This window comes from Gouania willdenowi, chromosome 1, assembly GCF_900634775.1.
Source record: "Gouania willdenowi chromosome 1, fGouWil2.1, whole genome shotgun sequence".
Lineage (NCBI taxonomy): Eukaryota > Metazoa > Chordata > Actinopteri > Blenniiformes > Gobiesocidae > Gouania > Gouania willdenowi.
Genome location: NC_041044.1, coordinates 25810823 through 25838289, shown reverse-complemented (window position 1 = coordinate 25838289; position 27467 = coordinate 25810823). Strand labels below are relative to the sequence as shown.

Sequence of the window (27467 nt, the reverse complement as noted above, 5' to 3'; positions counted from 1 at the left end):
ATTTATAAACAAATGGTTGTAGAAAATTTGCTACTTTAGTCTTTTTCTCCTCTATGGGACAGCATGTGTGAGTGAGTTCTGTAGTGTGGCTTGTTTAGGGGAAGGTCTGGGTTAGGACGCACTCAGTGATCATGTAACTGAGCTTTACATGTTCTAAGAAGTAGTGAAAGATACGACTCCTAAAACAAGTATTTTGATACTAAATAAGCTATAGAAATATATATACACGATATATCGCCCAGCCCTAGTTGCGGCCTATATTTTAAAGTTTGATTGAAAACATTTACCGTACATTTCTTTGTTCACGCATGCCTAAAAGTTATCACTCAGTAATAGGTAAGACTACTAAAAGTCATGGATGATCAGGTTCTATGTACAGTATATATGGTCAGACTTTGCTGCCATGGCCATGATATTAAGACATTTATTTCAGAGCTTTCTCTCTGAATGTTGCTCCATGGCTCATAACAAAAGCCCAACAATGACACTGGATATAAAAAAAACTATAAAACCAAGATATAACAAAGCCATCACACTGTGCACTTTTATCTTTCTCACTGCTCTCCATCCACCTTTCAATAGTGCTGCACACTGTTAGTGCCCTATTATGTCTTAGCTGCAGCTCATTGACCGCAGTGATCAGTTTATAAGTGTGTGTGATTACAGGGCTTTGGTAGTAGCATGTTGTGTACACACAGCGGAGGCCGCTTTGGCCAATTCTGATCATTTTCCTGGGCAAATGCTTTGTTCCTCATTGGCACCTGTTTCTTACAAGATGATTATTTTCCTCCTTCACTCACTGCTTCATTCTGCATTCTTCTTCTTTTTCTTCTTTCCCCCTTTTAGCAATGGAAGTCACTCTTTGACAAGGTAAGCGCAGAAAGATGAAACCGCTCAAATCTTTTAACATTTACATATGATTCACCAAATGTATTCATTGTCTTACTTTATGCAATAGTATAGTTTTACATTACCTGTAACTGGACAGTTCAGTGATTTAAAGGCCACCAGACATGAAGTGAGAATGGGGTGATACTATCTTTAATATAATATTGTTGATTTGTGCACGAAAACATCTGGCCACGCATGTTTTTACAACAAGGCGAGGTATTACTTGTGTTACACATAGCCAACCTCAGTTTGTTTATTTATTTATTTATTTATTTTCTCCTCTAAGTCTTTATTTAAAGTTTTAAATAACAACACAAAACCACAGAAAAAACCCTCAGTCAGTTTAGAAAAGGTGTTTCAATCATTTTAACATGCATTAGAGTGTCAGACCTGTTTCTGTTACTGTGAAATGACCATGGAACTAAACATAACAACCCTGGATCAACCTGTCACTGAGAATGTTCATGGACATAATATTTTCATTTAAATGTTCACCTGCACTACTCATCAATGCACTACTGCACTGTTATCTTATTATTATTATTGTATTTTTTATTTCATTTCATTATTATTATTATTATTATTATTATTATTATCATTATTATTATTATTATTATTATTATTATTATTATTATTATTATTTTATTAGTTTGCATATATTAGTCAAACTACTCTTTATATTTATGTTTATACTTCTTTTTTTATTTATTTTTAAATAGTTGCTTGTTATTATTTAATGTTACACTATCAGAGAGAGCACAGTTCACCAAGACAAATTCCTCGTGTGTATTCAATACATTACTTGGTCAATAAAGTTGATTCTGATTCTGATTCTGATTCTGATTAAACTACAGTTCCCTAAAAAATCCCAAAAGAGGAATTCTCCTTGTGAGAACATGCAAATCTTCCTTTGAAACACTTTTTCACAGCTCATGAAGAAATCAAGAATCTTAAGACCTGTTTTACTCATTCAGTCTTTGCATTGTGAGGTTTTGCCCCAAAATACAAAGTAACACCAAGACCCAAGTGCTTAACAAGTGATTTGTCCCGTCAGTAGACTTTTACATTTCCCAGATTTTTGGCAGCTCTCCTGATCTAAGCAGCCTAAAACATACTTAAAGGTCCATGCTAAGTGCAGATCACTGTCTAGAACGCACACACGATCAGTCTGAGTTTTATTGTGGAAGTTTGTTTCATTTCCGTGAATAAAATGACACATAAATCTACCATCATACTAAATGAACTTTATATAAAACTGTTATATTTGGAACACAATGTGAGAAGTGTTACAGCTTCGATCCGACAAATGCATGTTTAAAATGTAACTGTTACACTAAGCATTGGGAGAGCAACGCTGTAGTGAGTTTGCACAATAAATAATTGTAGGACACACACATACACACGCATGAGCACGCACACACAAACCAGAATCCCCAGGAGGAAACAAACAAGAGAGCAGCTGACCATGTAAGCAGCAGGTTGAGCTGACAGACGGAAAATGCACACACACACACACACACACACGCACACACACACGCACACACACGCACACACACACACACACACACACACACACACACACACACACACACACACACAGCAGCACCTGCTGGGTCTTGTGCCCCCCAGCTCTTGTGTGTGTGTGTGTGTGTGTGTAAGTGAGAAAATGAATGTGTGCATGGGGCGAGCTGGGACGTTTAGGGTTCAGTCAGCGGCTCATGTCAGGCTTTGTTTTTTCAGTGGAACCCAAAGATCTCAGGGGATTTTGGAGTCTGAGTGTGTGCGCGTGTGTGTGTGTAAGTGACGGTGCATAATCAATGGACTTGAAGTTTCAAGCAGGCCTCCCAGGCTGTTGTTCATTGCTCGGCTCTGTTTCCTCGAGTGGGCGTCTGTCAAATAAAAAGATAAAAATGGGGGAGTCCGTATGAATAGCAGCAAATATCCTTTCAACTTTTTTTACTCTCCTTCTTTCTCTCCTCGTCACAAAACGCTGCTACATTTGTCAACGCACTGACCTCAGAGACCCTCAGCTTCTGTGAGACAACAAGAGAAATGATGGTCCAGGAAAGACTGGGAAAGGAAGGGTTTAGGCCATGCTGGAGATTTGTGCTTAAAAAAGGAACAAAGATATAAAAACATTGAGTTCAAAGCTTTCATTCAAAGTGTTGAGGGAGGGAGGTCAGGACTCCTCCTCCCCCTTTTTTTCTAGTAGCATTCTCTATTTTACTAAGCAGAAAGATCAATGGTATGCAAGTTTTACCAAGATAATAATAAGAATTCATAGCACTTGTGCCAATTAATGCAAAGCAAGTATACAGTAAGTTCAGTGTAAGATTGTATTAGTTCCCATTCTACTCAGCTATGGCCAAGCTCGGAGGTAATTGTACCTCAGTGAGTCATAACTTTACAAAAGTTAACTTGAAATAAGACATGTTTTTATTTGTTTTACTGTTTAACAGATTAACAGCCATTACTAGGTCTCACCCAACTCTTTAGGTATCATACTGATTGTGTCATTGTGATACACCAGGGACTATTGCCTTTAAATGACTTGAAAATACATTTTGCTTGAAAATAGATGTTGTCCCTCCCAGAGGGTTTTTGCCCTTTAGGTTATATTATGACTTTGACTTTGCAGCATTAAATATGCTTTGTCATTACATCCCCAAACTTCACAGAAACTGATGAATGTTACTTCCAAATTTTACCAAAAAATTTTTTTTTGCCAACTTTAATGTTCTTATAGATTTTAAAGGTGCAGTCCGCGACACTCAGTTCCCTCTCTCCCCCTCCCTCCCTGCTGCTCTTGCCCTGCCTCCATACATTCTAAAGTCCCTCCCTCAGAGGAGCTAACAAGCTAACGTTAGTCTGACAGCAACATCACAGTAATATAACATGCTCTGTTAAATGCATATTACTGCAGAGCTTCTCTCTCTCTATGTGCCACAGCTCAGCAACAGCAACAACTCAGTGTCACTTACAGCAGCCCACACGGAGGCTTCTGCACGCACATGAACAATACATGCACCACAGAGTTCTAGTGTAACAATTACAAATCAAACATATGTAAATCAAGCAGCAGTAATTACCTTTCAAGCAGAAAGGTCACCAATTCCATCATCTACTCCTCCAGACCATACACTGTAAAAAAAAAGACTGCGCTCTAGCTCCGGGAAAGGGGCGGGGCCTGTGAGCAACAGCTGTCAAACAGTCCATCAAACACAACCCTGACTCTGACTGGTTCATTTTGTTCGGTCGCGGTGCATTCTGGCAATTTGCCAAAGGCTGCATGAGCAGCAGGAGGGACTCAATGAGTCTGTTTTTTTTCACACAAACTAATAGTTTGATGTAAAGCTGTCCTTACATAATGACAGCTTTAGCAAATATGACAAAAGTCACTTTTACAAGAGCTGCAGACTGCACCTTTAAGCCGTCGAATGTTTTCTGTTGCACTTTTTGATCATGTAAAGCACATTGAGTTGCCTTGTGTATGAAATGCGCTATACAAATACATTTGCCTTGTCTTGCAAAAATTCATTCTTTGCAATTTAAATACCTACAAATGAAGTCGATGGCTTTAAAGATGCAAAACAAATTTTGCTCTCTCATTTAATGGTGTTCATGCTGCATAGAGACAACAAGATCGTTGTCTTTAAATCTTTTTAATTGCTGAGAAGGGAGAGCGAGGAGTTACAGTCTTCATTTACTTCTCTAAAAGCCACGTGTGATACAGTACAGTTTCATCATACTAGTTCTACCAGCTCCCATCTGATCTCATCTCGTTTCTGAGTTTTAGTGCATGGGTGACACGTACTCATAAAGCTGCACAGCTCTGTTTGCTTTGCACCTCTATCTCATCCTCAGGATATTGTAGCTGTTTGTGTGTACACCTTGATTTGTGTTCCTCATTGGTTGAGCCATAATGGCCTGTTAATAATGTAGAAGTGACCCACCCCTACATTATTAACTGGTCTGCACACTGTGATCATTGTATTGCTGTTTAAATATAATGGACACGTAAATTATTCTTTCCTTATATCAGCTTCCTGCTGTTTGTTTGCAAGAGAATTTTGATTTGTGGGTGTTTCAAAGTCAATGTTCATGATTATTCTATCATACCGTATCACTAAGCATGTTGGCAGTTCAAACTCCTGGGAAATAACATTTGACAGATTGTATATATATATATGTATTTTGTAGTGATATATGTCTACAACAAAATATGTTAATGATGTAAAAAATAGGATATCCCAGTAATTTATGATGCTGGACGTTATAACACGAGGTGTGTGTGTGTGTCCACAGTTGCCTTTGTGTTCACAGCTTGGGTGCTATGTTAAAGTCCTTCTGGCACGCGCCTCCAGCAGATTAGTGATAAAACTGTTTCACATGCTGCAAACTTTCCATGCAACAGTTTGGGTTTGCAGTTTTTCACTTGGCACTAATAAAACATCCTGATGGCTGTTTCAACGCATAATCAATCAATGAAACTATAGCTCAGGAACACAAACTGTGTCCAGTGGGTTACACAGTGATGAGAAAAGACTGTTTTGCTCTTTTTTTTGTTCTTTTTTGTCTATTTATAAATTGTGTGTCTTTCTTGTCTGTGTGCCAATCTAATGTTCCCTTTGTGCGATACGTTTTAATTCCACCCTTCAGCTTCATTCCCTTTAAAGACCACTCAGGTAACTGTCCTAATGAATGAGGCAGCTGGGAAGCCTCGGCTGTGTTTAGTGGTGCATGTAGAGATAGGATGTCTCAGTCACACTTTGTCAGCTCAGTGTAAGCTTAGTGACGCTGCTTCACCATGGGAGATCCGGGATTAGCTCTATCTTTGTAGTTTGTATAGGTTTTGTCAGGGTTGAAATTGTCTGGAGGTGTGAACAGTCTGTCAGTACAAGTCACAGCTGGGATAGACTCCAAAGTCTGTATGTATTACTTCTGTCAAGGAGGTGATATGTTCACCAGTGTGGATTTGTTTGTTTGTCTGTTAGCAGGATTACGTTAAAAGTGCTTTTGGTGGGGATCTAGATCAATATACTGGTTCTGAATCAAAATATTGAAAAATCCCTATCGTCTGTAGAGAGACACATGGCAGTGTTTTGTTTTGAAGTCATTTCTTATTTTTGCTTTCATTGTCTGAAAGTTGTCGCAAAACATTGGCGGATGTACATTTTGGAAAGAACCTAATCATGCCAAAGTGGAATGTTGATATCGCAGGAAATACTGGGAAATCACTACAGCAAAAATGGTGTCAAGCAAATCACTGTTATCATTGTCTCGTGAAGAAACCAAAGAAATCACGTTAAGAATGAAGTAAAAACACTTCCATCTACGGGACTCTACATCCCATAATGCAATGCGCAGAACTTTTCAGACAATGGTAATGAACGATGTTCACAGTGGAGATGAAAGCAAACTTTTAACTTTGTACAAATGTTTTTGAGCAAATGATCTTCAATTTATTGTTGTGCATAGATAGCGTACGGATGTGGGCCACAATCACGCAATGATCCGGCACTTTTGGCATTCTTCTGGGCCGTACAAAATAGATGTTAGCCTAAAGTGGCCCACATCTGATGCTGCAAATGTGGGCTAGTTATCTTGAAACATATTTGGGCCAGTTTTGGCTGAATTATGCCAAATTAGCTTTGACTAATCTGGATGTGAGCCAAAAGTGGCCCATATACAGTATATATATATATATATATATATATATATATATGTGTTAAGTAATGGCTGACATCTGGCATTGTGATGGCTTGGTTGTGGCCAGGTACTGGCAAACAGGAGCGGAATGCCCAAGTGCATCATTTCATACAGTATGTGGGCCTGATGAACATGCCAGATGTGGGCCCACTGGGCCAGATATGGACCAGAAGAAATTTGTCTAAGTTGTTATCTGATAGAATTATTGTCTCCAGCAGATTTAACATTAATGTCATTTTTCTAAAGAATATATAGTACATTTGATTAAATGTGCTTGTTATAAGTTTGAGTTGGTTTAAAATTTGACATAATTGTTGTTGAAATTGTTCACCATAGATGAAGTTGTTGGTTTTAAAATCTAGCCCCACCAAAAGTCTAATTAAACTGATTTACTGATTCCATAAACCTCTAACCCCTAGATTAGTAGTAACCTACTCTGCCACCTGAGCCACAGCTGAGTGAATATCATAGGAACGTGACTTTAGACCAACTTGATGTTCTACTAACTGAAAACAGACAGCAGTTTAAAAACCGTGAAGAAGTTGAAATGATTGAAAACCAAATTCAAATGCAGGTGTGTGGTAAAACATCAGTGATCCCAAATATGTCACTATGAAATATCCGTTGTGTGTAATTACACCTTTAATTATATTTAAAGGTTTAATCTACTGTGTGAAAAATAGCAAATAAAGGACTTTGAATGAATCCAAAGGGCCATGTTCTCTACAGTCCACCGATATGGTTGTCAGTGTAATTGCCACTGACGCATTCACAGATGGTCGGGTCACAGTTTGCTGGCCTGCTCCCTTAGCACTCCACCAGTGATTGACACCAACTGAGTGTTGGCGATGCCTCACTGGCACATGGTTTGTGCTACATATTAAAATGTGTTGTCTTGATTTTGGATGAAAAAATGGGATTAGTGGCAGGAATTCTACGCTTTGTCTTGCTCCGTCAGGCGGGAACGAGCATTTAGTGATGAGGTATCGGAAACACTCTCTTTGATAGATAACATCAGATCTCATCTTTCCACACCCCTATGACTCTACTCTGCTTAGCTCCAAATAGATTTCCCTAATGAAAGGGGCAGTTCCAGTTGGCGGAGTGTGAAAGCACTCTGCTTTTATGCAGAAGTATAAATAGCTGCCGTGCTTGTCGATCTGTGAATGGGAGGTAGAAGATGTGCACGTCTATCCAATATTGACATCATCGTACAAAACCCATGGCTGCAGTTGCTGTGTTTCCATTACCCTTCCCACCGAGCATTTTTAGGTCTATCATACGTCTATTATACGTCTAAATGTTCCTTAGACATCTAGTCTAAAATTGGTCTACCAGGGGTATAGAAATGAAAGTTTTTTTTAAATGTCTAAATGTAGACTAGACTAGACTAATAAATAGTTATCGAATAATGGATTAAAGTGCAATGTCTAAATTTCGTCTAAAAATAGACAGAATCTAGACGGCTCAAATTAGGTCTAAAAAGATTAGGTCTAAAAAATACCTAGATATCTAATATCCGTCTATTGCTCAGTGGGTTGGAAATGCGCAAAATCTAAATAGCGCAATAAAAACTGGTGATGGAAACACCTATATTTTGAAAAAAAACACTAAAATATTGCTAAAGAGTTTTAATATTGAAATGTGTCGCAAAAGTGCTATGGAAACGCTTATTTTTTCTGTAAATGTGACATACCTGGTCACATGACCACTTCTCTTCAAGAAAACATGGCACGATATGTGTAAACAGAAGAGGAGACAGGGACATTTCTTAGCATTACACTTTAAAATTATTAGTGCCACATTAGATGTGAAACAACGGAGTATTATAAGGAGGTTGTGAGCGTCTTTCTTCCTGCAGCAAAGTCTCGCGGGATGAGATTTCACGGGATTTACGAGGCTCCTGCCCAAAACAACCTTCAATGGAAACACGTTCAAAGCTATATGACTATACTTTGTTGACATTTAGAAATATTGCTTTTATTTTGCGAAAATCTGTAATGGAAACCCAGCTTGTGTTGTCACAGTGATCCACTGGGAATCAGCGACACAGTGCACTTGCAGAGCTTTGTTTTTCACGCACGTTGATACATGCGTGACAGCCTCATAACACAGATTTTTTTTTTGTGTGTGTGTGGATCATATGACAGCACCAAGGTTTCAGGTACGTTACGATGATGAAATGTCCATGTGTGTGAAAGTAAAACACACATTCTCAGGTCACAGTGAAGCGTTGCAGGTGCAGTGCTGACACACACATACAATAGCCATGTGTTTGCTCAGTTTGAGTGCTCGTGCTAACAGAGTTTCTCCTCTTCAGTCAAGCACTTTCTATTAAGGAATTTCCACACACGCTTTCATTTCTCTCTCTCCTCGCGACAGACGTACAAAGCTCTCAGTAAGACAGATGGCAGGTTGACGAACGCCGCAAATGAAAGCTTACAACCTCGAGTGGAGATTTTTATGCTCGCGTGACAGGGTTTTACATCGACTACTTTTTGTAGGGAACATTTTGAGGAATTAAAAGCTCACAGGGTCTGCTTTGGTTGCGAGTTTGTAGTTTTTGTAAACAACACAGTAGAAAACAAAAGTATAGCATAAACAGTACCATACATGTACAAGGTAACGTATCACCTTAATCATATAAACATATAATCCTTACCCTAACCACAACTCACACCAAAAATAAACAACTTTCAATCAAAACACATTGAGTGTAAAAGTCGTGTCGCGTAGCACCAACAAAATGCCCAAGTCGTGGTGCACATATAAAAAGTGAGACTAATTAAAAATAATACATGTTAAGAAAACTTATATCAAAATATATTTACATTTTTGTCAACTAATATGAATAAAACTATAATTTTACGCATTGATCACATCAAATCTGTCAATCTGTATTTACGAACACTATGATCATCCCATTACAGTTTGACAAATGGTTATTGAATCTGTAAAAAAAAAAAATGCGCATACATTCTTATGCTTTATATTTTAGTCCACTATATGTGTAACAGATTTAATCGACTAAAATGTCATTTAGTTGACAAACTAAACTAAAACTAAAATAGACCCAATTACTAAAATTTGACTAAAACTATATTTTATTTCAGTCAAAAGACTATGATTAAAACTAAAAAAAAATTTGCTGTTAAAATGACCACTAATGGTCTCTTGTCTGTTTGTCTGGTAGTCCTTCTCTTACCTCATGTTTCCACTGAGGTGTTCCTTATCACCTAATTATCTTCACCACTACTTAAAGAGTGTCTGAACACTGAGTGAGTGCTGCTGCATTGTCTCTGTTGCTTTGCATCTCCCTAGCCAGTCTGTCAGCACCTCCAAGTGATTTTTTTTGTTTTTGTTTATTTCTATCTTTTATTTACATTCTATTAAACTTATTTTGTGTTTTAGTCTTCCTGCATGCTGGTTTTCCGATTAAATCTTACATTTAGTTGTAAGAAACTCCTGCTTTTTGCCTCCTTCATGCATCGATCATGTGTGCAGCTGCTTTACCTTCTTTAGAAAAAATAAATAATAATGATGTCTCTTAATTTTGGGACATATTTGTTACAAAAACCTGCTACCATATCTGTTTTTATAGACTACATTTGTAGCAAAAAACAATTCACAATAATCAGCTGAGATAAAATGGCATATATGCTTGCATACACACTGTATGCTATGTTACTGTACTTTAAACATTTTGCTGTGAATTTAACAAAAACGACACACGTTTACCAAATTAGCTTGTGATCTTGAACCATCAAATCTATAACTAATAATTATACTTCAATGCTGATTTTTATTACTTTTTAAACATTAGTATAGTATGAGAAGAATACGTTTCTCCTGCTAATCTGAGGAGCACATTAGCACATAAATTCTCCCTATGCTCAAATGTTAGCATACGTTTGTGATTTACACCAGGTTGGCTTTGCACACGTCATATCAAATATGATTTAATAATTCACTCATCTTTGGGGAATCACAATGAGAAACATTCTCTATAATGTTTACATAGCGTGATATAGTGAGGTTGAGGATGAGCAGGACGTCCAAGGTGAGCAGCAGAGAACGTTCCAGCCTGTCCACTCTGGGTCGTCTTACAGGGCATCGCTGCCAAAGCCTGCCAGCCTAGCCAAAGTGCTGAAGCTGCTAACTGTGACAAGGACAAACCTATATCACACTGGACTCAATTCATTCGTCTGCTTTGATAAGTCTTTTCCAAATTCACCAAATTGTTGTTTGACTTTTAGTTTAGCGAAATAAAGGCAAGGTAAGGCAAATGTATTTGTATAGCGCAGTTCATACACAAGGCAACTCAATGTGCTTTACATGATAAAACATTCAATTGTTTAAAATCAATAAGAACATTTAAAATCATCAGTAAAATCAATTCAAATCATTAGTTTTCAGCTCAACACCCCCTATGAACGAGAACATAATTTGGCCTCCTAATTTTACATTTGTGTGTTGTGTGGGAAAACTAAAATCATTTTTTATTACCCTTATTGTTACTCTCCCTCCTCTAGTTTGAATGCTAATTTTCCATGGCTATGGTGTACAGAGCTAGTTTTGTAAATAGGCATTTAAAGTTAGTTGTAGTGATTTCTGCAGATGACAAGCCTTGTTTTGCCTTTTCAAAAAAAGATTTTGGAGTACGGTCCCGATCAATGTATGTTTTGGTCATTGAGTTTTCCGTTCAGAAAAGGAAATCGAAAAACTAAATACGAGTGGTTATTTGAGCGTCAAGAAAGTATAATACCAGAGGACAAAAACAAAAAAAAAACGCCCGTTTTTTTATTATGGTGAGACCGGAAGCTGTTCTTTTCAAAATAAGAGCACATATGAGGATGCTGCTGTTTTTCTGGTGCCAAAATATATGAATTATCTCTATATTTTGCCTTCTGTTTAAAATGTCTTTAGAACCGTACTCCGAAATTTTTTTGGAAATGGCAAAACAATGCTTGTCATGTGTAGAAATTGCTACAAATATATTGCACATATTACATATAACAGTAAGTCGGATTAAACTATTTTCTGTGCAAAATCTCCTCATATGTCTGAAAAACTCCCACTCCCACTTTGGTGGGATATTTTTTCAGCAATTTTTGCAGATGACAAGCCTTGCTTTGCCATTATTCATATATTTTGGCGCCAGAAAAACAGCAGCGTCCTCATATATGTGCTCTTATTTTGAAAAGAACAACTTCCGGTCTCACCATAATGAAAAATGAACCTTTTTTTTGTTTTTGTCCTCTGGTATTTCTGTTTTTTGGTTTCAGAAACAAAAATTGACGATCAACCAATTTTTAAATATTTGTTTATCCCTTCTTGACCCTGATAAAGAAAGATGTCTTGAATTTCAATTTGAAAACAAAAATCAAATAACCAATAGTTTTTTGTTTTTCGATTTCCTTTTCTGAACAGAAATTTAAATGACCAAAACATACACTGACCCACCTACATTGAGATGTGTGCTTATATCTCTACATGGAGCTGTAAGTGTGGTGTCCCGGTAGCCTCACGTTTTTCTTCCAGCTGTTCACTTGGAGTCAGATCAAAACAAGCTGGTTATTTTTAATGTAAGTGTGAAATCGTGGCCAAGAAGAGCTTTCCAATGATCCCATTCCTCGACAACACCGTCATCCTGACAGAGCTGCTGCGTTTAATGGAAACTGTCTCGCACTATTTATATCTCTGTCATCAGGTTTACTTTAGGCTCAGTTAAAGATCCGATGCCTCATTAGTGTTCCTGTCAGGATCTTAAGATAAGAATGATCTCATTGCATCTCAATGCTAGGATAACTTACAGTTTCATTACAGAAGGAAACCCATGGATGCTCGGGGAAAACACAAATAATTATGTTAATGCAAAACTTATATAAACAAAATAAGTGCATTTAATTTCAAAGAACACATTTCAAGTACTTTTTTTTTGCTCAATTTTATCCCTTAAAATACAATCCATAAAGAGCAGCCATTTTTGGCCAGATGTGACATGAAGTGGTTGATTCCGGTGCAGTGTTTACATTGGGTCATAGTGCTTTTCTCCACAATTTTTCAATACTGTTTTATTTTGTACCACAGATAATGCAAGGATATGTGTTGAGGAGCTACTCTGGATATGTATCAAGCTGTTATTGTGTCTCATGACGAGCAGGTTTTTTCTCTTCTTGGCTGCTCTACAAGGACTTTTAAAGAGAATAACCTGACTAAACTTCTAGTATTGTATATGATCGTTGGCTAGATCTACAGTAAAAATGCACTACAGGTATCCTTTAAACCAGTGGTTCCCAAACTTTTCACAGTCCCGTACCCTTTCAGACATTTAACATGAAGCAATGTACCCCCTACTCCTGCATACTTTAAAAACATAATAATGTAATGTAATACACAGCCCTACAGTGAATTTTACCTAACCTGTTGAAGAATAATATTCAAATAATAATAACTGGAATATTTGCATTTCCTGAAGAAAATGCAAGTGAGGATGCAGGTGCTGGCCCGCGTCGCACTGCATTAGCTTATCATTGGCAATAGCATTAACTTAGCATTAACATTAGCCTAGCATTAAAATTGACCCAGTGTTAGCTTTAACATAGCATTATTATTAGCCTAGCAATAGCGATAACCTTGCAATAGCATTAACCTAGCATATACATTAACATAGCAATAGGATTAGCCTAACATTAACATTAGCCTAACATTAACATTGACCTAGCATTAACTTTAACCTAGCATTAGCATTCACCTAGCATTAGCAATAACATTAACTGTTCTATTTATAATCTCGTTTCCAATGTTGTCATTGTTTTTAACTTTCTTTCACGTACCCCCATGACAATACGTGTACCCTTGGGGGTACCCGTACCCCACTTTGGGAACCTAGGCTTTAAACTAAAATGTGCATGTACATACCTGAAGGAGATTCGTATCCACAGGAGTCATATTTTTATTCACAGGAATCAGATTTGTATCCACAAGAATAAAATGTACAAATGAAGCTGTGACTTGGGTGCACAAATTTAATGTGTGCACGCACAGAATATTTGACAGTAAACTTACCCCATACATACTCCTATCTAATCACGACTTAAATTGTTCCAAATATTAGGGGCAAAGTTATATCATGTTAGCTTTGAGGAAAGACAAGTTTTACACCTGAATATGTTCACATCACGATTAGGTGGTAAAAATAGATATTCTCTCAATTAGGGGTTTTCAAAATAAAAATCTATCAGGATCCAGCTGTTTCACTGCTCTAATGCACCTCATTGCAAAGAAAGACTTGTTATCAGGCTGGTAGGTGCATTATAATACCTCATTTGTTGAGCAAACATGATAATACTGTTAATTTGAAGACCCCAATAATAAAAAAAATTATGATATTAAGGCAACAAAGTTATATTTTAGTTACCTTTAGAAATATTAGTGTACGATCTTTGAGATATGCATTACTACTACACTTTGGATAAAATTGTACATGTGAGTATACACTAGCTACATGAATGAAATGGTATGTGGTTTCTTAGTTTGACATCATTTTAGATTTGCCTTCAAAAGCTTTTCTACCCCCAAATGGAAGAGGAGTTGTCCATGGATGGAGTGAGGATTGATTTTCACTCACTGACCCTTTGGGATTATGGGAATAGGATTATAAAGTAGAGACATGCTCTGGTAGGACTTTCTACTACAAGCTGGATCAGTAGACAGCAGACTAGCTGACCGCCTGATTGGAGCAGATTATTAAAAGTGCCTGTTTGCCAAATTCTGCCGCTGAAACAGTTCAGGAAGTGAAATGTCAGTGATGATGAACAGCATCTGTTCCTTGTATGTATGTAAAGACTCCTTTGCTTCTACAATGCAAGCTCTCTAGCAGGGGTGTGGTTCTTATTGAAAACTGACAGACACTTTGAAAGGTCCCACATGGCCCAGATGGCAACCTTGAAAATGTTTCAGGATTCTCAGTAAGTCCCCCGACCCACCCCCTGCCTCATGCAGCACTCCCCTTTAATTCCTTTTCTTATTTAGACTTGGAAAAAATGTGTCTGTGGCCTCCCCTCTGGGAAGCACAGCCACGGGTCCATTTGCCAGCTATTAGAGATCATAAATCTCTGTGGTGAATGGAGCCGCTGCCATCAGAGGAGCAGGGATTTGATAGTGCCGTTGGGGGAGCTGACCTGAGGGCAGGCCTGAGCCAGAGGATGGAGCTGAATACTGGAGAAAGACGGCCGGGGAATGGCTCATTAAACAAATGTTTCTCCACAAGTTTTTTTGTTTCCTTTTCCTATTCTGTGAAGAGCCGCTCAAAGTGCAGAGCAGTGAGAAGATGTTTGATCGAGGGTTCGCCTCTGCATTAATGAGGAGATATACCCTCGTGTAAAGGGGAGGGTCGGGGAAAAGGTCACAGATCTCCATCTTTGTCTCTAGGCTGACCTGCCTGTGCCCTACGACTGAATGACGATGCTACTCCATCACTGCATGGTGTGTGTGCATCTGTGAGTGTGTGTTTCAGAGTTAGGACTTCTATATGTATTTGTTGATTAGCCTTTATTGTTGCGTTACTTCCCCGACCGTTTGGTTTTTTCTGTCTTAGATTTTAGTCCTGCTCGTGTCCCGCTGCTTGTTTTTGTTTACGTGTTTGGCTGTGTTTTCGCTCATCATTCTTCTGCTGAGTGAATGCTTTCTCAAGCAGCGACAGGGGGTAAAGTGTTTATTTGAACACATGTTGGAGGGCCTGCTGAGGGCCATTCAGCCGTCTGCTGAAATTCCCTCTGCTGATGGAGACGCGAGATCTGAACAACTCACTCTGCCATTCCATTTAGTCTGTCCATCACCCTTCCTTTATACTGTCAACTAGTCTGTCCTGCTTGGTTTAATCCTTGTCTGTCATGATCAAACCATGTCAACACCAATTGCAGATTTCTCTTTCTTTCTCAAATGATCCAGCTTGTGTGGTTTTAGTTTGTTTATTCTTCCTGACGTGTTACACCAACAGAACACGACATTGCATCTGGTCAAATCCTCCCAGTTATTGCTAGGAAACAGTACCATTTCCTAAGCTGACTATTTTGATTTGTTTGTAAGACTGTTGCATTGATCAAACAACTAAGTCACTTTTTGTGGGATTTTGTTTTCGTCATATTCAGTCAAGACTCATCATTTGCATCTCACTCTAATGCAGAATATACAATGAAAGTAGCTTTAGTGAGACAGGGTTATTTACCTTATGGATAAAACAACAATCCTAAACGATAGTGTAGACATTTTGTCTACTTTCTGCAACATCACAGATGTTAATACTGCAGGCTGATTGGTCACTCCTAGTGAGTTAACTCTTGCTTATTCAAACTGTGATCTTACTCACACTCACTCAATCAGACCTTTTTCTTACCACAAGTCTGAAAAAAATACAGACATACTTCTTTGATCTATCAAATGCAGTTAGACTTTCAGAGCAAGCTTAGTCAAAATGTGACCAAGTGGCCAGAGATATTCAGGGCCTCTGATTTTCAGTGATTGCGGAAAATGAACAAAATAAAACAAAACAACATGACATGGAAATGCCTAACATACATTTTTTAAGACATCAGACATATTTTTCACCAGAAAACCAGATGACTAGAAAGTTTGACAAACTGATCAATATGTCAATTTCCACCCATTATCCTGTTCACTAAGTGTTACGGTTTGTCTAGTGATCATGTCATCCTGTGACTGAAGATGCATGCGGCGCTTCATCTGAAGTGTGTTTTTAATGCGTTGTGATGAACAAGAGGTTTAGATTATTATGTCTGTGTTCAAATCTGAAAAGGCACTGATACAAAGGCAGGTTTAGCTCATGGTGTATTAGATGAAAAGGTGGTCAGTTTACCTGGTGACACGTCACGGCTGAAGTTTTTACAAATGGCTGCAAAGGGTTTAATGCAAAACTTGAGGGTGATTTGCCGGTTGGCAGTAATTAAAGGTTTCACAAATAATGTTTTGGGACCATAACATATTTCTATGGTACTTTTCCTGTTAATTGGGTGGCTGAGGTATCAAAAGTATCACAAACGAACATTGTAAAGCTTTCACAACATAATCTTTTGTGATTTTAGCGCAATGCTCCCTGATTCTAAAAGGAGATCTGAAGCATATAAATTAAACAAATTATTAAAGATGCAGTCCGCAACTCTCATATCCCTCTCTTTCCCTCCCTCTCCACTGCTCTCTTGCCCTGCCTCCAAACTTTCCAAAGTCCCTCCCTCAGAGGAGCTAACAAGCTAAAGTTAGTCCGACAGCAACATCACAATAATATAAAATGCACTGTTAAAAGCATATTACTGCAGCGCTTCTCTCTCTATGTGCACACAGTACACCAACCTAGCAGCAGCAGCAGCAGCAACACAGTGTCACTTACAGCAGCCACACGGAGGCTGCTGTACATGAACAACACATGCACTACAAAGTTCTAGTGTAACAATTACAAATCAAACATAATGTAAATCAAGCAGCAGTAATTACCTTTCAAGCAGAAAAGTTGCTAATTCCATCTTCTACTTCTCCAGACCATACACTGTAAAAAAGACAGCGTTCCAGCTCCGGGAAGGGGGCGGGGATTGTGAGCAACAGCTGTCAAACAGCCCATCAAACACAATCCTCGCTCTGATTATTTTTTTTGCTCGGTTGAGGTGCATTCTGGTAATCTGCCAAAGGCTGCAGGAGCAGCAGGAGGGACTCAATGAGCCTGTTTTTTTCACACAAACTACTAGTTTGATGTAAAGCTGTCCTTACATAGTGACAGCTTTAGCAAATATGACAAAAAGTCACTTTTATAAAAGTTGCAGACTGCACCTTTAACAGTAGTCGACTCTATTAACTCCATTTAGCATGTTTGGTACGATTTTAGGAAGTTTTATAGTCAGTAAAGTATTCTAAATGGGGAAAGATGATGAAAGGAAATGAAATGGAAATGGGTGTAATGACCCATAAATGTGGGCATTCTACATTTGGGGAGACACTGCTATAATTAACACCCAAAACCAATATTAAATATTCCACAGAAAAGTCCCATTAAGACTACTAAAAGCTCTATTAGTGTCAGTGAAACAGAGAAGAATGTAGAGTTCAAGGGGAAAGCTGGTAGAGTCTCAGTGCAGTGCAATGAATTGTGTGTTGACACTGAGTCGATATTTGAATCTCCTGCACTGTGCTAAATTAGGCAAAGCTGGTTTATTAGGTCTAATGGTACAGCGTCACTACGCTGCTTTAGTTTTACAAAAATGTGTCCTCCCTTTAAACCCTTAATGTCTCATCGAGCTATTATTTTTTGTTTCTGCTGAAGTCTTTAGTCCAACAGGATGAAGAGCGTATAATTTACAGCAGTGTGGGCAGTCTGGTGTCACAGAAAGGAAAGGTTGCACATTTCACACTTTCAGCAGATGCTAATATTACATGCACTCACTATACGCAGGTTGTGCATCATGTTGGCTCAGTGGATGCCATCAAAACCCAACAAAACAGAGATGACAGGCAGAGCCCACAGTGTGTCTAATATTAGATTGCCTGCTTTGTTGTGAGATGTGGACTCGGACCTCTAATGCTGTATTCCTAAGCTGATTTTCGTAGCAGCCCAAATAAACCTTGGCTTAATTTGCTTTCAGGTGTGGTGTAATTATGGCTTTGGGGTTACAAGTGTGCTCATGTGTCTCTATGTATTATCTCTGTTTTTCAGTGGACACAAGTGGGATCAGACGTCTGGGGATTTAACATAATACCTCCATGTCTGACACATATCCGCATATCAAGCTCAATCTACATGTGTTTGTGTGCCACTGAAGACATTTTCACTCTGGCCAACGTTGCCTGGTTACGGGCCAGTTGGCAAGGAAACAGTGCGGCCGATGCTAATTGGTGATGACCTTATGCGACTAAGTTTGTGTGTGGCTGTAAAGTGTTCATGTGTGTAAGATGAATGAGGTCTTCCTCTCTGTCAAGATAGACAGGTGACCCAGCACTTCTTTGATTGGTCGAGGCAGACAGTCATTAATTCCTGCAGCAAAGCAGCAATTAGGAGATACACTCCTCTGTGATGGAAAACCACTCCAAATAAATTATTAATTGTAGTGAGAAGCAAAAAATTTTTTATTTAGTTTGTGGAACTTCTTTTTGGCCTGTATTTTTGTACTTCTTCCAAAAGGATGAGTACTTATATTTATTTGGTAACTGATATTGAATGGCACTATGACTGCAGTGTTTGATGATGCCAAGAGCTTCCATTATAAAGTAAATGCCTCTGCATCAGCAACATTTCTCTGCTGCTTTTGTTGGACCTGCACCTGACTCTCCAATGATTGCTAGATTGTTGGCTACCTGAAAACTGCTGTTACACTGCATTGCAGGGGTTTTTTAAATGTTTTATCAAGATGACTGTGGCATCGGTAATTGTTCCACTTATTGTGGACAATTCGGGTGTTGGCCTTTGTGATGATAGGGAGTATGACTTCTCATTCCCTCTATGCCAGTCATGTCAGATTTGACTGACTAATAATTTAAAGGATTAATAAACAAATTCCAGATAAAATGTTTTAAGTTTGTGATGCCTTCTTGCCTGCAAGAGATAAAGTTTGGAAAACAATCATTCCATGTTTATGTTGGTTCCTTTTGGTATACTAAGCCTTGTCGTGTGTTTTCACAGTTGTGTGTTTTGTAAAGTGGATGGAGAATAAAATGAAAGAGATGGATACAGTACATTAGAGTGAATGAGAGAAAAAGCAATTCCCTGTGGAAGACCACCTGCACTTCCCATCACAGCGGACAGAAGATGGAGTAAGAGATGGAAGAAAAAGGAACAGAAGGATTTGATAGGAGATATAAAGGAAGGAGAAATCAGGGCGGCTTGTGAGGTCTCTCTGAGGGAACCAATAAGACTAATTTAGACCAATATTGCTCAAAGTCAGGAATAGACATTCATTCTCAGGTGGCTGATTTGTTTTGGTATCATCTTGGAAAAGCTGTTTTGCTGACTTACCATCATTGTTTTGAAAAAAAAAAATGTAAAACACTTTTTAATTATTTTAGTAGTGTATTCTGAATAAGTAAAGGAATATGTATAATTTTAAGCCTAAAATTATGAAGTGGTGCCATAACCGTTAAAAAAGAGGGCTTGTATTTGCAAGGTGACCTGGTTCAAATCCGACCTCAGTCGCTTAACCCTAACTGCTCGTGTTGTACGTCACTTTGAATAAAAGTGCGTCTGCTAAAGGAAATTGTAATCTTGTAACTGTGGGCCGCATATGTAATTATATGCTCTTTTTTAACTGGCTTCATAAAAATAAACATACATACAATAGTGTGCCTATCATAGCTTATATGCACACTGCCCTGCAATATATTATATATATATATATATATATATTAAAACAATGGGTTTACCACATATAGGTTATACTGCAATAGACCTAACATACAAATGTTACATGTAAAAAAGTTTAAATGACTAAGAAAACGTAAGGCACAGTTTTAAGGATGCAAGCTCAGATGGGTTTGGGTTCAATTCTTACTTCTCTAAACATTCATTACTTGATCACAGTAGGAGACAGTTTGAGTTAGATTCCATTCTTCATCCTTCAGAGCAAAAAAAAAAAAAGACAGCATCTGTGTTAGTCTTTTTATACGTTTTATACTCCTGAACAAGGTAAAATAAATTAAGTTCAAACTTTAAAAAAAAAAAAACCTACACCAAGAACATGTAAACTTTTTAACCTTAGTCTAATCAAATGGAAGCAGGCCTGTGCTTAAGGTGTCTTGTGATCTACTGCCAAAATGCTGAAGGTAAATCCTTTAAGCTGTGACATCCTAGGTCGAGCTTTGCTTTGTTTGTTTTGCAGGTGCCACAGATATGTGATTTGATGAGATCAAAGGCAAAAGTGACTTTTCAAAATAGCTGTTTATTTAAACCAGGGGTGCTTTTGTCCGGTCCAAGGAAACCCCTATCCGGCAAATTTTTGATGTGTCCCTGCTCATTGGACACATCAATAGGAAGTCTCATAAGATTTAAGTGTAGTGCACCATAGTAGCATCTAAAACATGTACGATAGAAGCTTGGAAGGACTGGTTACCTGTCAAGGGAGATTGACAGATAAGCTCTAGTATGTATAGAAGACAAGGCATTGGCTTGGGTGTTTCTTAGCTCATACATATTGTTCATTCACGTGACATAAACAAAAACTGTGATTTATCAGACTAGGCCACCCTCATGTTGCCATTATAAGTGGGCAAAGCATCCTTTCCACACAATTCTAGGCAAACTGAACACTGCACACTATAAAATCTCCACAACTGTCATGGTCACATCAGTGTCCTTATCCTCTGTCATGGCATCACACAATTGTTCTTATTCAACTCCCTCAAACCCCGGGGACACTGACTGAGCCATTAGGAACTGTGACATACAATTCTGGCTGAAACTAATGAGACATTATGGTCAGCCAGACAGCTGGCCTTTTCCAGCAGAATCCCCCGTGACAGAGAAAGTGATGTGTCAATAATTAATGGTGTGAAATTGTGGTGGCTCACTGTACATATCTGGCCACACTCTTCCCATTTTTCAAGAAGTCTCTCAGCTGTCAAGTGACAAGTTGACAAGTGACAAGTCATCTAAACTTCAATATCAGAGTCATCTCCCAATGATTGATGTGGAGATGAATGTGCAGCTATGACTGCATCCATGTGAACAAAGCACCATTCAACAGTTTTCCTCTTGACCTTGGCTCTGTGTTCGTCTCCCTTTTCCACTCTCAAAAGAACCGCCTTTGTTGGAAAAACTGAATCTCTTCTATGTCAAAAACAGTGAAACAGACAACCGGTTATTGTTTGGTACACTGTCACACGTTGTACATGCTCCTGCTGGGAACTGTCACTCCTACAACAAGAGTTTTTAAAAAACACAAACTGCATATACTACTGTGTTGTCATTTTATTGATTACATTTTTTTTTGTCTCTTATATTGTTGAGGATAAAGTTGTGAGTGAGTTTAAGTTGTAGCATAGAGGGAAGAGGTTAGCCATGTTGCAACATACCAAGACGAAAAACACTGGCAATTTATTAATTAATTACAGTTTGTTAATCTTGTTAATTGTTTTTAGTAATATTTCTAAAATGTAAGATTTACCTAAATTAAAGATGCCTTTGATTAAAAGCAAAGCTAATAGATCTGTTCTTCAGCTGCCAAGATTTGATGCTTGAGTTTCAGTGAAAGTGACTTTAGGGGTTCACATATGCATATGAAGTGAGTTTTGAATAAAAGATATATGTAAAAAGCTTTTCTCACAATGTTAGAAAAGTTCCTCTTTTTCAAATATTTTTCCCACTGAAATAAACTCTAATATGACAATTTTTGCCCTGCAGTCCTATCTTCAGTCTTGTCATGTGTAACCTTTATTTAACCAGATAATTCATTAAGAACAAGTTCTCATTTGCAACGACGACCTGGAGGCAGTTAGATTACAGGACTTGCTTAAGGTCCCACAGTGATGGCCCACAGTGGATTCAAACCAGCGACCCTCCGGTTACAAGCCTGCCTCCTCAACCATTATGGCGCGTTCACACCAAACGCGTCGTAAGCGTCAAAAGCAGCAGGTGTACATTCACTATACATGGTGGACGCGCTTCTAGAGAGCGTCGGAGGTTCCGCTGTGCGTCTCGCGTCTCCTGTGTGGCACGTTTTGAAGCTTTTTGCGCGGCGGACGCTTTTGACGTGCGTCAGGCACCTCCAATGCGGCCGACGCTGGAGTTGAAATTGTTGAACTTTTGGGGCATATCGCGGCGCGTCGACCAATCAGGAGCGTTCCCCAAACATGACGTATTCAGAATAATGAGATGGAAAAAAAAACACTAACCTGAGGCGGAGGCAGATGGACAGTCACTCTTCTGCTGGCATAGAGCGCCTGGAGTTGGGGTCCTGGTAGGAGGTGCGAGCGCCGATGGCGGTCAGCTGGTTGTCAAACTGGGCACGAGATACACGGCTGAGCACAGCTCTGGTGAATCCAGAAACGGGGCAAATGAAGCCAAGCGTACTGATTCAGTGAGCACAAGCGTCCAACTAGGGGCGTGAGGCACGATTTTGACGCCTGAAAGGTGTTTGGTGTGAACGTATCATTCGGTCAGCACTGACTTTATTCAATACTCCAGCCTTCAATGACCAGTTCATCTATTAGAGAGCAGCTAAATGTTAACAAGTGGTTGGTTTTACTCTAACTAAACACCAACTAATCTGGAATCAGTGAGTTTAATGATAAATGTGTAGTCCTGAGTATCTCTGAGCAAACACAGCACGGATAATAATAATAATAATAATAATAATAATAATATATCTTTTCACAACCAACTTTTGTTTACACTATCTTGTATATAAAATTGTGTGTTTTCCTCAAAGCATAATATTTAAATGCACAGTTATTAAGGCCTTGTTGTATGAGGCACTTTAATAACTATCACAGATTAGGCTAACATATTTAATGTTTGCTCTTAAATTATTTATTTATTTTTTTATTTATTTATTTATTTATTCAGTTTATTTCCGACATGGTTACATTCACTTTTTATTTATTTTTTTTTTTTTTTTGTACATGCCGAAAAAGGAGACGAGAGAAGCAGTTTGCTTATCTGGGTCCCGTCCCCTGTTTTACCATCGCAAATTTACATGGTTTACATGTGTCTCTGGTCAAACATTCTTGAGTTGTTCTGAACAGTGCTTTTTTGTGTATTCTCATCTGTAGTCAGTGTTGTCTTTTTTTTTTTTTTTTTTTATTCCTCCTCCTCTCTATCGTTGTTCGTGTTGGCCTTGTTCCCTGCCAGACGTTGTTAGCATTCCTCCAGTTCAAGAATAGTTCCTCTTTCGAAGGTGTTTGGAAGGTTTTTCCCTTTTCATCCATAATGTCACCACTCGGGAATGTCTCTTTTGGACACACAAGTTTGCAGCTTGTTTTGTCTCTACATCAAGGTTATTCCAGCTGTTGTTAGTTCTATTGGCAGTGTTGTATTTTCCACTGTTAGATTTAACTTGTATAAACACATTATTATATCTTAGTTCATAAGCAAGGTAGTAATTTCATTGTACAGGAAAACGTGTTTCTAACTGCACATATGACAATAAACACTTTGAATTTAAATTTAATGTAATCCTTAATCACCCCACCACCTAGCAATTGAAATGAATAAATGACAGACCTTTTTTACTCTTGGTTTCCACATTTAATTCAGTCTCCGTAAAATAATCACAGTCTGAGTTTATATAGATCTGGGTCCATATCCATGATTACCATCAGTAATGTTGTTGTTTAGGTGGATCCTTCGTATTTTCCCAAGTCTTCCATCGTTTTGATGAGGATTGGTTTTCCGTTCTCTTCTCCCAGTGGTGTGATGTAAATCCTGCAGTTCCTTGTCCACGTCTTTAAAATCTTTCCTCCTTTTTTTATTTGGCATGCCTTCCATGCGATGCTTGCATTTTTTTTTGTCAGGCTTTCATTAATAAAAACCTTCGTTTCCTTCAGCTTTCTTCCTTGCTTCAGTAGTTCTCCTTTGAATTTCATATTCGTGAAGGTTATTTTTACAGCTCTGTTATCATTTTTCTTTGGCAGGAGATGGCAGGAGTTGATGTTGTCAGGGTTCAGGACAATGTCCTTCGACTCCAGGTAGTCAATGACCTGTTGTTCAATCGATTTTGTTTCTTCGTCACTCGCGTTACTCCTGGGTTTTATCTTTAGGCCTGTGATGATGACATCTTTCTCTCTTTCCTTTTGTTCCAGCTGTTCAACCCTGGCGTTCAACAATTTTATCTCTTCAGCATTTCTTTCATTCTTTTCTTTCAGTACCTTTGCTTCGCTTTGTAGGTTTTCCAGTGAGTTTTCCAGCGTCTTTTCCAACGACTTTATCTCGGCAGATAGGTTTTGTAGACCCTCGCGTATCATCTCCTTGACCTCTTACAAACCCGAATTGGGTTCTGAAGTGCCTCCTTGCGGTTTTTTCACCATTTTCCTTCAGTCTTGGGCCCAATTTTTCAGGCTGTTCAGCTGTAGCCAGCTGTAGCCCAGGTCGTGTTATCGGAGCGAGTATAGTGACATCTAATAGTTGAGGTCAGCAAAACAGAAATGTTTCAATAAGAAACACATACGGTTGTTTATTTTGTTAAAGCTTTCACTCAATCTGTAGCATGTTATTAATGCATGGCAGTAACAATCCAATGGCCTCGGAAGCAACCATGCATGTTGACAGGCACTGGTAAGAGAGTATTTATTTTCACGGCATTGAAGATAGCAGAGGGTTTGTGTGTGTCATTGCTTTTCCCTTGAGACTGATCGCTGATGTCATGCAGCTGAATAAATGCTTAGTTTGTTTAATAGCATTTCAGCCTACGTCATAAGGCTGAGTGGAGTAATAGTGCAACAGCAAAGGAAATTGAAAGAGTATTTATCATTTCAGATTTAAAGTATTAAAGGGTGCCTGTAGTGAATTCTGCTCGCAAGCGCTATCAAAAGACCACATATGATATAATGCTAGAGATACTTTGATTATTTTCTTTAAAAGTCCTTGTAGAGCAGCCAGGAGAATGAAAACCAAGTCCATGAGAGATGGTGGCCGCCAATATGCTCAAGTCGTACACAAGTGTTGTGACATAATCTGTGACCTGACAAAATGGTGCCACCGGTGGCTAATGTCCATGTCCAACTAATGGACTTCAGTTCGCGGAGCGTCTGCCACGCAATGTTTAAGGGGGAGAATGAAATATGGCGTCCTGTACAGGGTGTATTCCGCCTTATGCCCAGCACCATCAGTCCCTCAGTGCAGGAATAAGCAGGTTTAAAATGGATGGATGGAATCTCTGCAACTCTTTGGCTGTGACCCGTGTAAATTCATGTCAAAGGTCAAAACTGAATGAGGTAAGTCAGGTCAGACAAAGGTGAAGTTAATCAATTTATCTCTTGCTATTACTGACTTTAACTAAGTAAAGCAAGTCAGTAGCTGGAAATCAATATTCTTTAACCCATAAGTGCATAAGATGACATCTCTGTTATTTGATTTAACTTGGCTAAAACTGTCTTGCTTCTCCTTGTTTTCTCTGCAAGCTTGAATTCTCTGTCGACCCTCCCTCTCCTTGGTATTCAGCTTTATGAAAATGAGGCTGAAGACAAAAAGCCTTGTATTGTGTACAGTCTGCAACCTTCCTCACCCCCCCAACCCCCCACCCACCCACACACACACCCTACACCCCTCCTATTGCATTCTCTCCCCCCTACACCCACTGCTCAGAGGACTTTGATATAAAGCCCTCATAGGTTGAGAATACTGTGGCGCACTATGTCCGTGCCAGGATTTGTGTGTGTGCATCTGTCTCTGTGTGTGTACTATTGTTATTGTGCAAGCTTTTTTTAATCTGAGAGATTTACAGCACCAAAGTCCCTTTGCTGTTGTCAAAACACAACCAAACAATCCTAAAATGTAGGAACAATACAACAGCTATAGTAAATATGTGCCAGTAATTCAAAATATGATATATGATAAATGTGGTTTAGCTAAATATTCCTTCTTCACAAAATAATAAACATTCTGACATTGTCGTTAGCTGTCATTACACAACCAGTGGTGATAGTTAAGAAAGCCTATGAACTGTAATAACATATGTATTACTGTTTGTTGTAAATATTGGTCACAAAGAATTTGTAGAATTTGTGATCTGCTCAGTAAAGCCAATGGATTCTGGGAAATGGAGTTGGCTCTCCTGTGCCAACGCTAGATGGCTGCTAATTGGGGTGGAGGTTCTGGGCAAACCTTGCATGAAATTGGCATCAGAAGCTCTCTGTTAATTGTGTGTCTACAGCTCCACCCCAACAGCCTCCCTGTTGACTTCAGAGTGCACTCAGTCATGGAGCGAGAAAGTGAAGAGAGAACAGTGTGTCTGTGCGTGAAACATGCTATGGCTGTGTGCGTCTGTGACTGACAGGAGAAGCGTTAACGGGTGAAAGTATAGTGCTTTTTTAATTATCTGTAAAAGTTGACTGAGTGTTAACTTTAGATTGAGAAAGTGAATGGATGGAGTGCAGCGTGAATACTGGGTGAGGGGGTGTTTTCGGGTGGGGTGGGATCTGGGAGTGTGACAGCAGACAGATTGGGGGGGTTTGCAGAGAGAGAGAGAGAGCGATGGGGGAAGTGTGTGTGGTCGAGCTCTTGGATTGGACTGTAATCCTAGTGGGAAAAAACTCTGCACAATCTGGGACAAACAAGATGACACACACACACACACACACTCTAAATGAGTGTTGCTCACACACTGAGACTGGCTTTGCTTGATGTGGCTTCATCATGACAAAATGTCGACAACAATGCTCGATCGTCTGATTCAAGAAAAGGTCGGTTCTTTTTTTCATAGACTTGACATTTAATGCCAGTGTGTGTGTGTGTGTGCGTGTGTGTGCGTGTGTGTGTGTGTGTGTGTGTGTGTGTGTGTGTGTGTGTGTGCAGTGAGAAGTGAGAAGTGTGATGTTTGGTGCATGCATGCTGTAAAACAAGTGTAGTCTCTGTAAATACTTTTTACTGTTTCTCTGTGAAGATGCATGCTGGTATAAATCATTGCGATGCTCTACAGTTTCTGCGACAGTTTTTTTCTTTGGTTTCTTCGGTAAGACAAACTTTCAGAAAATTAGTCCGAAACCAATCGCTCGCATGAGATGTCTCTAACACTGTTTGCTTTTGTGAATGATCAAACTACGAGTTACCAAGTGCACTGACAGGCAGTTTGATATTATTTCATGTGTCCAATGTCGCACTCACAAAATAGTTGGTTTATTACATTACATTATTTAGATACAGTCATGTCTTAAACTTG

General features: G+C 38.8%; 1 protein-coding gene across 3 annotated transcripts in view; it reads left to right on the top strand.

Moving 5' to 3' along the window:
- The window catches only part of rhbdl3 (rhomboid, veinlet-like 3 (Drosophila)), a 52958-nt gene that overhangs the window by 2514 nt on the left and 22977 nt on the right, over positions 1-27467 (top strand). The window contains exon 2 of one of the 3 annotated variants that reach the window (XM_028458228.1): positions 847-870. The exons of 1 other annotated variant lie outside the window; for it this stretch is intronic. In XM_028458228.1, coding sequence (XP_028314029.1) covers positions 847-870 — 24 coding nt within the window. Of the gene's footprint in view, positions 1-846; positions 871-26780; positions 26992-27467 lie in introns of those variants that run through there. One more of the 3 variants, XM_028458245.1, reaches the window with a different exon arrangement.